Source organism: Diadema antillarum, unplaced genomic scaffold (genome assembly GCF_040938485.1).
Source record: "Diadema antillarum isolate AM-2024a unplaced genomic scaffold, OU_Dant_1.0 scf00000180, whole genome shotgun sequence".
Lineage (NCBI taxonomy): Eukaryota > Metazoa > Echinodermata > Echinoidea > Diadematoida > Diadematidae > Diadema > Diadema antillarum.
This window is the reverse complement of record NW_027271069.1, coordinates 2,525,284-2,535,845: the sequence shown is the minus strand read 5'-3', so window position 1 is coordinate 2,535,845 and position 10,562 is coordinate 2,525,284. Positions and strand designations below refer to the sequence as shown.

The 10,562-nt window shown below is 37.2% G+C and overlaps 1 protein-coding gene across 1 annotated transcript in view; it reads left to right on the top strand.

Annotated features, from left to right (window-relative positions):
• Window positions 1–567: 567 nt before the first annotated feature.
• The window catches only part of LOC139723028 (gamma-aminobutyric acid type B receptor subunit 1-like), a 102,334-nt gene continuing 92,339 nt past the window's right edge, over window positions 568–10,562 (top strand). Inside the window, exon 1 of the mRNA XM_071634305.1 lies at window positions 568–735. Within this exon, the coding sequence (XP_071490406.1) occupies window positions 595–735 (141 nt within the window). The 5' untranslated portion in view covers window positions 568–594. The remainder of the gene's footprint in view (window positions 736–10,562) is intronic.

Sequence of the window (10,562 nt, the reverse complement as noted above, 5' to 3'; positions counted from 1 at the left end):
TCAAGGCTGACTTCAGTTGGTAAATGGAAAACTTACAGCTTGAACGATTGATAGTCAGGAACAATCATCTTGCGTCTGTTTTTGTTAACGGTGAGAGGGGAAAAATGGTGATAGTAATTTTTTATCACCAGCTATTAGAGTAGTTACAGACTTACTGTAGCCTAGGAGAATCTCGGGAGTCCTGGACACGAACGATTTGATTTCGTGGATTCAGTCGTAACTGTGTTTTCTAAGTCTCCTGACCACCATTGTCTCTATGGATGACTGAGTCTGACATTATGATTTTGGACAATAAGAAATATCAATCATTGAATCTCATTTATTCTCTGTATCTTTGTGAAGTGTTGTGACGTCATAATGGCGAGCGGAGTATTATCCAACCGTCCATTACGTCTGGACCATGAACTTATTCAGAGCATAGTCCTTATTATAAGCCTATTGACAGCAGAATGCGTCAATGGAAACCAAACAAACGTACACAATATGACCACAACAACGACAGACGTCATCTACAAGAACGTCACGATGTCGTCGTGGACGACGACCTCGAGCCTGGGTCCCACAACGGATCTCTACCTGCTGGGGCTGTTCCCCATGTCAGGATCGTGGGCGGGGGGTCAGGGCCAGAGGCGTGCGATCACCCTCGGACTCGCGCACGTCAACGACAGAGACGACATCCTACCGGGATATCGACTGGCACTGAGACCCGAGGGCGCCGACGATGCCGATACTCAGGTGAGTGACGTAACGCGGCTGAAAAACGAACCTTCCCCCTGGGGGATCCGATGAGATAGGTGAAGTTAATGGATACGTTCACCTTCATAGACGTGTGGGTTGAGTGACTGCAGCAATTTTAGTATGACACATCAGTAAAAGTTTGGGGAAAATCCGACAATCTGTTCAAAAGTTATGAATGTTTAAAGTGTCTGCGCAATCAATGCTGGATGAGAAGACCACTATAGTGTATGATGTCAGATGCGTACAACGATATAAGGAAAATAAAAAGAGAATTTCACAAAGCTTTACTTTTTGAACAAAGTGTACATTTCTTCAACTTGTTACTGACATATGTTAAGGGTAATATTATTCCCCCTGCCTTCTAAAAGAGAGAAGTGGATTGACCTCTTGTTATGCGAGAAAAGTGAAAATAATGTTGCATTTTCTTTACCTTCTTTATATCGTTGTACACATGTGACATCACAAGCTATTGTAGTCTCCTTATCCAGCCGTGACTGAGGAGGAAAAAAAAAATCATAACTTTTGAACGGATTGTCGGATTTTACTCAAACTCTCACTGATGTGTTCTACTAATATTGCTGCTTTCACTCAAACCGCATGTCTTTGAAGGTGAACTTGCAACCAAATCTAACACACCGTATTGTTAAGTTTTCGCATAATGCTCGCGATGTAATTTCTCAAACGTGTCGCTATTGATATTCAAAACGCAAGATATCAATTATGATTATCGTAGGTATTGAATATCCATTAAACATTACACATATCGTTAGACATAAGAGTATATGGTAACTGTGTGGTAGATAGAACATTCATATACGAGTAGATATGATATTTAAACATGCTACAGAACATAATAACACTGGTCTTGGACGTATTGGCCACACGTTCCTCATACGTCATGCATGTCACACGGACAAGCTGTAGTGAGTACGCGAACAGACGGTCCTGGAGTACAAAAGCATCACGTAATTCGCGTGGGCGACTCCTCTTACTTTCTTTTCTAAACACAAATACAAACAGACACAGTGCGGAGAAATTCAAGTAAATCTTGGGCACCGATAATAGTGATTTGACAAAAGTTACGTAGGTATGCTTTGAGTCATATGGCATGTGCAAGTAAACATATAGAACCATGCACATAGATGATTAAATTGTAGTTAGATTTTGAAATTGTTTAAATTTTAGTGTGATGATGACGAGAATATGAGAGAGTGAGTGGGAAAAACATATATAGACATAGATGTAGATATATAAGCATTGTATAAATATGTATGTAGAGATAGTGAGAGAAGCATATTATAGACATAGATATAGATATACATTGTATGAATGTATATATATATAATATATAATATATATTATATATATACATATATATATACATATATATATATATATATAGAGAGAGAGAGAGAGAGAGAGAGAGCGAGAGAGAGAGAGAGCGAGAGCGGGGAGGGGCTATTTGCAGAGTTTGAAGTTTTGACACGAATCTGACATTTCAGTTGGATTTTATTCTTCTCCCCAAATGCACTATGAAGCACGTGAACGGAAACCTTGGAGCAAGGGTAACTTGATTGCAGATATTGAATTCCATTCTGGTCACCGTTGGGTAAAGTATTATGCGAAAGATTGGTGTTGATAGCTGCAGCAATATACGTTGATATGTGGAGTGTAAAGACCATCAAGTGTCTAGCCATTTACAAATGTGAATACCAATGCCAAATGCAATATATTCCATTTTGATCACTGCGGTTTATGACGGCTGAAACGCAATGATAAAAAAAAAAATGCAAGGCGTTATGGCCTTGTGCAAGGATTTATGTATATTGTGTGTGTGCGTGTGTGTTTGCATAATTCATGTTTGTACAATTAATCGATTGGGCTTCGTGAAAGACTAGCTCTTATTAAGTGACTGAATTACCTCCTGATATGGAGGGGGGGGGGGGGACAACAAAAAATGAATGAAGACGTAAATATCACGAATCAATCAATAAATAAACATATCTAACTCAATTTACTTTATTAGATGTTTGAACACATGCATAACATGTACCAACAAAATAAAGAATGGGTAAGCAAATGAATGGACATCTACGCAAACGAAAAAACAAGATGTAAGTAGATATTGTGCACACATTCTGGAAATTTTGAAAATGAATAATTTTTATATGAATGATCTCCAAGAAGACGATTTCCGCTCTTGATTAAACTGACTTTTTCGATGGGGGGGGGGGGGGGGTGGTGGTGAAGGATAGAGAATGAATTGACAGTAGGGTATCACGATGATGCTAAACTTCACGTGTCCTTCGGAGAACTACTTTTTCTACAGTTTTTGTCCTTTCTTTTCTCTCACAAAATCCCAGGATTTAAGCACCCTTGCTTTTGTAACACTTCTTCTTCCGTTGTAAATTGATTCCGAGACTATTACCACAAACATCGCGCATATCCGCAAGCAATCTAGTAGGCTTACCTAGGATCGTAGCATGGGGACTACATCGGGGGACCTGCCAGGCATGACCTTGAGTCAACCGGGAACGAATCTTTGAATCGATGTTAAAGCAGCCTTGAATACCGACTAGACGCGTGAATATTTAAAACGAGAAACATTCTTTTACACTCACAGGTAATGGTGTATGCACAGACAAGTAGCCACGCCTGCAAGATCGAGCATACACCGACACATGTTGTGTAATACATTCATACATTTATAGATAGATAAATGAACAAACGAACAAATAAATAAATACATAAATGAATACATAAATAAATAAACAAATGAATAAATAAATAGATGCATACATAGACACACACACATATACAATATGCATATAAGATATATAACATATGTATGAATAATATATTGGTCCCTAAGTACATAGATACGGGCCCTATATATTTGTTTTGAGTGTGTCATATTTCACTCTAACATACAAAATATCATCACATTATAGTTACATTAAATCATTTAACGCTTAGAAAACTTTGCTCTAAAATTACTTCAAATACAGGCCCATGAACAGCTGCGCTGTGTTATACTTAAAGGCTCTGAAGACCAGTATACACGATTACAGTAGAAAAAAGCAGTAACATTTGGTACGCATTTAATCGTCTGGGACAAGATGATATTGTTCCTGTTGAATAATTATACAAATCCTTTTCTGAGTGGTTTTCAAGTTCTTCTTTATTTTTCATTTCAAGAAGGTAGTCATAATGTGATCCATGTCCCCTAGTCCGGAAAACAAGTTCTTCACAAATGTTGAAGCCAAATGCTCCTGTGGTGATGCCAGTTATTTTTCATAATACACCCATTGATATCGAAGATGCTATGAATAGTACACAGTTCTCCAGAGTACGTGTTTTCTCCATGGTAGCCGAACACAAATCGTCAATTTCCGTACCTACATTTAAAAAAAAATATTGACGTAAAAGTTCTGAATGCCCACATGTGCAACGTGAACTTGCACTAATGGGATTTCTCTCTCTTTCTCTCTCTCTCTCTCTCTCTCTCTCTCTCTCCCTTTTCCTTCTCCCTCTCTCGGTCTCTCTCTCTCTCTCTTTCTTTAGAGTCAATAATCACCTTCCTTCATGCCTCACACGTTCTTCTCATGTACAGCGTATGCCTTAAAGGGACATTCCAGACGATTTTAATAATTTCACATCATGTAGTACATAAATCGACAACTCGATGTACAGATTTATGGAATTTCTTGTGGTTCTTTAGCAGAGAAACAATACTTTGAAAAACCTTAAACAAATTACACTGAGCAAGGATGATGACATAGGAGGTTCACATATTTCACAAATATAGCAGTGTAATTTCATTGCAATACCGCTTGCTTGCGAGTTCACCTGTGTATAATCTATGCATGCCTTCTTCTTTTGTTCTGCTTCCTTGAGCCCCAACTCCTGCATTCTTATGGTGCTTCTGCCATGTCATCGTCCTTTTTCATTGAATTTTGAAAATATTCTTATTCTTCATCCCAATCATATCTGAAACTTTGTCCTCAGTAGAACTAATTTATAGTTGTTAAGATGTAAAAATCTGAAAATGATCCAGAGGTCTCCTTTAATATTCAAGTTCAAGTTCAAGTTCATATTGCGAAAGGAAAAACGACGATATTAAAGTTACATGTTCTGCTTCCCTGAAAACCATAATCCTTTTGAAATACATGTATTGTTATCTGTATTAGCATCTTGACCGGTCTGATCTGATTTCTTCCACAACAAGAAGAGGACAAAGGTTTTTGCCTACTCGAAAAGATGAATTTCATATGTGACCGTGCACCTCAAAACGAACATAAAGTCGCACACACTGATTTTGCGTGAAGACTGAAAATAAGTGAGATGGGTCAACCTAGCCAAACTTGACTTTTTCATATTTTCTGAAAGAGCGGGTCTTCTTTTACATTATGCTAAAATTTGGTATCATAAAACGGGCAGGAAAGTGTGTTTTTTTAGCAGTTTATCTCGAACATTTTTGGTAGAATAGTGTGATTAGGTGTGTCTTTAGAATCCCTTTTTCATTTCTGAAAAACCTTGTCCACACTCTTCACTTTCAACTCTAATAACTTTTGAAAGGATATGGCTACTGCTTTGAAAGTTGGCGTTAATTATAGACAGAATGTGTTAATGAGGCATGCTTAATTTCAGTTTAATCTGATAATCCCTTCATTGTTGTTACTCTGGTGGTTTACTTCCTGTCTTTTGTCCCATTCATTGCACAGCCAGTACGGTTTGGTAAAGATTAAGCGCTTGCATAGACACTGTACTTCAGAGCCTCTTTTCTCAGTTCACACTTTTCCTGAGTTTGTGCTTTCTTTCCAATATTTAGGTATGTTAGGAGAGTCCATTTGATTTGAGTTATACATCATTTTAAAGCTTAAAGTCTGCTCTTTCAGAATATGGTCTTAACTAAAAATTCATGTCTGGCGACTTTTTGTTTGTTTTGAGGTGCAGTGTCACATATAGTTGTACCACGTTCAGTGATTTACCAGGAAAGTAGGACATGAAAGCAAAATAACTTCATCAAAAAAAAAATGTAACATGGTATAATTGTCTTGGCATTGAGCTTGTTTCTTTATTCATTGTTGGTTTCAAGTATCATCCAAAGATACAATAATATTACATGAAAGTAAACATATGGGCAACTGGATAAATAGGTTATATTAGACTTACTGATTGAAATGAGACGAGTAGTGATCTGTTTCATCCGTGATTGGAAGCGATTGGCCGTACAATATTTCTGAGATGTTCATCAAAGAACAGGAAATCGAAGGAAGAAACTTCTCTCAAAGAGCAGATTTCCAGGAAAAGAAAAAAAAAACACACACACAAACAAACAAAGGCATATTCGTTGACGTGCGTTCGTATCATTCTCAGAGCCACATCATGTTTTATGTATTTTGTATGTGGGTGTATTCTCTCCTCGTTCTATTCGACCTTCGTGACTGCCAAGCAAAGCGTCGTGCTTGCTCGGTGTTTGTTTGTTTGCTTGCTTGCTTGATTGCTTGTTTGTTTGTTTGCTTGTTTTTATTTCTTGCGGATGTTCCAAAGATCACGTGACGGAAGGCCACCTTCGAAGGCGCTATTTGTATAGACGAAAAAAAGAATAAAGAGATCTTGAAGCTTTGAACACTCAACAGCCAGTGCGTATGGCTCACTGAAATACATATAATCTGCATTAATGAAACGTTGGTAAGAGTTGTGCCGATTCAAGATCCACTACCCTCTAACATCACTCTTGTGGTCAAATGAATACCTGAACTCGTCCTATCTGTTTTATGATTTCGTTTCTATTTTTTGTTTTTTGTTTTTTATATAGATTTTTTTGGATACGCCCACAAAAATCTCCCAAACTAAGTGACATCATTTGCCAATCATTGCTAACATGCATAATGGAAAAATAAGGAACAAAAGGCAGAGGAATGATTCTTCCCCTAGACTGAGCAAACAGTGTGAAACTTGCATGTTTCGGTATTAAACTAAAAAGATGAGAAATAAAGGGAAATGTGCAAGTTATGCTCGATCTATACGGGAAGGTGCATTCCTATGGTTTTTATAAATTGTTAATCATGTAATTTGGCTATTATTGACGGTTGACGTCATTGATAGGTCTTGGTTTTTAGAAGTTTTAATTTTTTTGAGCGTATCCAAGTAATTCAAAGAAAAATAGTAGAAATATTGCTATGAAATATATGGCACATATTCAGATTCCATTTTGTCTGTATAAGTGATGAACAAATTATTGTGAATCACTACAAGTCAAAAATGTATAAATAACATACTCCCTTTAACTTTAACTTTTAAGCGTCACTAGTTGAGAATAAACACCATGCACTTATCTCTTTGACTTACCATAATTATGGACAATGCTTTGCACGAGATGCTTTTTTTTTTCTACAAGCGTGTATGTGGATACCCTTACTTGTGGCACGTCTTCGATGAGTAATCGTTGAAAAACGATTCACAGGCTTGCTTCTCGACGCCTTGTTTCAAGACTACATATTGTGACTTCGGAATGAAAGAAGAATTTGTTCACTGCACGGAAGTGATAGAAACCATTACCACGAGACTGAAGGCAACGACTGAAGTCAGTGACTATCGCATACATTTCCGAAGTGTGCAACATTCCCAACCCCAATGCTATCAACTACACTGTATGTTTTCCACATGGCTGTCATTCATAAACTTCGGACCTTGCTCTCAAATTGCGGTCGATAAAATCTTTACGAACCTATGAGGGTAAGGAGCGTCTGCTGGCATGTTGATGGCTTCATCGAAACTCCATCTTTCATCGTTGTTGCTGTTTCTTTTGCAGTCGTTCAAATAGGAAATTGTCGCCAATACACCAATGCCTTTATGCGCTATAAAACTTTATCATCATGCGATGGGACAAATTTATTTCTGATGTGTGCCATTGCCGTGGCCCGGATCTCTCTCTATACGAGCGCACGGCGAAAGTAGGGCATTTCTGAGGGCTCTCATGGAACAGCTCAATTTCGATGTGGTTTTCGTGTGGAGCGCGTGCTGCCTTATTTAGGGACCAAGGGATACCAAAGCGCCATCATAAACAACCACAACCGCAACAGAGATGGATATTTTAAAGTTTGTTACATTTCGACGAAAGATGTCTGTTCTGGAATAGTGAACGTGATTGCACTACGCGATGAAAGCAAAATAACAATATGCCTCGAAGCAACTCGTTTCATTTTGAATACATATCATCACGGACCTGTAGTTTGTTTTTTTGTTTTTGCTTCTTACTTTTTTCTATCAAGACTTGCGAAACACAACTATTATCTGCCATTGCTTCGAACATCATTTTCAAGGAATTTAGTAGCCCTGGCACGATTTTGATGTCCTAAATGGACATTATCGTTATATTTGGGAAATTTGTATGACATACTTTTAATTTCATACGTGTGTGTGTATTCCCACGTCTTATTTCGCGAAGAGAGAGAGAAAAAAATAGAAAATGTAAAACGTATAGAGGTTGACAATAACTGATATATATGGTGGTCCACATCTTTCGGCTTTCTGCCCCTCAAGATTACGATGTAAATTCATCTTCTCTGCACCAATGGTCCTCAAGCGAATAACTAGAGAAGATTATCACAATATTTCATGAATCAGTGAATATCACGTTGCACATATCATTAAACCATGTGACCTTGTGTATCATAAGATAATGTGAAATTAATATTTAGATAAAGTGTAATTAAAAAAAGCGATAACGACATATAAAATCAATATATCAGAATACCGCGAGTATTTTGTAATTTGCAAAGATCTAAACATAGAGAGAAAGAAATAGCATTTGAGATATATAATCTTTAAGAAACAAAAATACATGACAGACCACTGGTGAAAAGAAACCAAACTGTTACATAATGAAGGAGAAAAAAGAATAAGTCTCTTCTTTTATCCTGTTGACCAGCACATGTCTAAACTGACTGACGACTGGATATATTATTTTCAATCTGATTCCCCAGCGTATCGAACCTGCGTACTGAATGTTTGGATCATAATAGCTGCACATTAACAGGGATGGCATTAACTAGCCATTTCTTTCCATCAAAATGTTTATGAAGCAGCTCCGGATGCGAGATTTAACATTTTCAGTGTTTGGAGTAGACGCGACGTCGAGTACTTCCTGTAAGGGAAAGTTTACGGCTCAACACTTTGGCGCGAATAATCATCCAAACTGCTGATGACATGGTGGTCGTTTTGGTGTTTTTATTAAGCGTATCGTATTTGTTTGTAGGAGGCGATATACGTATCATGGAGGAGACATTACATTGTATGGTTCTCCCTCTCTCTGTCCCCCTCGTTTACGTCAATTACCGCGAATGGGCAAATGGCCTCCCACTCAAGAATTATGTTTTGTCCATCTTGATCAGTTTTAACATTTACATCTATATCGTCTTTCACCATCATTTTCATGAAAGCAATACGTGTTACGAACTTCATTCTGTTTGGGTAATGACACAACCCAATGATTGGGACGGGTTTCGGTAACAGGTAAACATAAGAGAGTAATCATTTTTAAAATTACATTTCCTTTGAAAGTCAGATAATTTCCAGAACATTTGATTTGATAAAGTTTTTCTATGGTAAACGTGAACTATTGAGAAACACCACGTCCGACGGAGACGACAATGTAAGAGATAGAGAGGGTAAATGGAAAGATAGATAGGTAGATAAGATAAATAGATAGAGAGAGAGAGAGAGAGAGATAGAGCTAGGGAGAAATTAAACGGGAAACGAGGTAATGCAGAAAAGCGTTTTCCGTGTTGTGCGTCACCGACGATGTGTTTGTAACCTACTTTTGGAATTGGTTTGTAAAGGCTCTTTCTTGGCAGAAATTTGATATCTTTCATTCCACAATTTGTATTAAAACCAATTTGTAAATGGCCGGCTCTTTTTATCGTTCTTGCTTATTTCTATTCTTTTACCTCTTGGGATCGGCGTAAGGACTGAGATGAATTCTAAACACGCGTATCATCCACGAATAAAGGGCGAAATATTTGTGAACGCATTCGAGGCTAGAATTAAAGGCTTTGTTTATCATTGGAAGCAGTGATTTGAAAACATTTGATACATGTGTGTATGTCTGTCGAATCAAAATACATCGTACCACACAATAAATTCCCAATAAAACCTAAAATATGAGGATATATCACTATTTTTCTCGATAAACTATAAAAGCACAATAATGCAGAAACAATTGTATCATAACAAGATATTGTTTGAATTATTTATAGTTAACAGTACTTAACAATGATTTTACTGTAAATCGAAGTTTTTACATTGGATGTTTCTATCCCTAAATCACATTTTAGAAGTATTCTGAGGCTCTAAGTTTTTTGTTTAATCTGCATATGGTAAATAATGCCTTTAAGAAAAGATAGTTGTAAAGAGAGAGAGAGGTGCAGTACGATCTTAACTCATTACAAAAAAAATTATGCGAAAAAAGAAATCACACAGGTCTTACAAGTCCTAATGATTATGTAAGAGTATTACACCGAAACAAGTATCCCTGATAATCCCCAGAAAGTAAAAAAGAAACAAACACATACAAACAAACCAATAAAATCCCCGCAGCTTCTGGAAATAAAACTATGTATTCTCGGCGTATGTTGACGAGGTGAATGAAATGTATTAATGAGGGAGAAAAATTTAAATAATAAACATTCCAGCCAATGCCACTCAGCTTGAATTATAACATACCATACATAAACATCGCGACTGTTATAAAGCAAAACCTCAATATGTGTATGGCTCTTCTTTTTTTTTTTTTTTTTGGGGGGGGGGAGGGTTATATC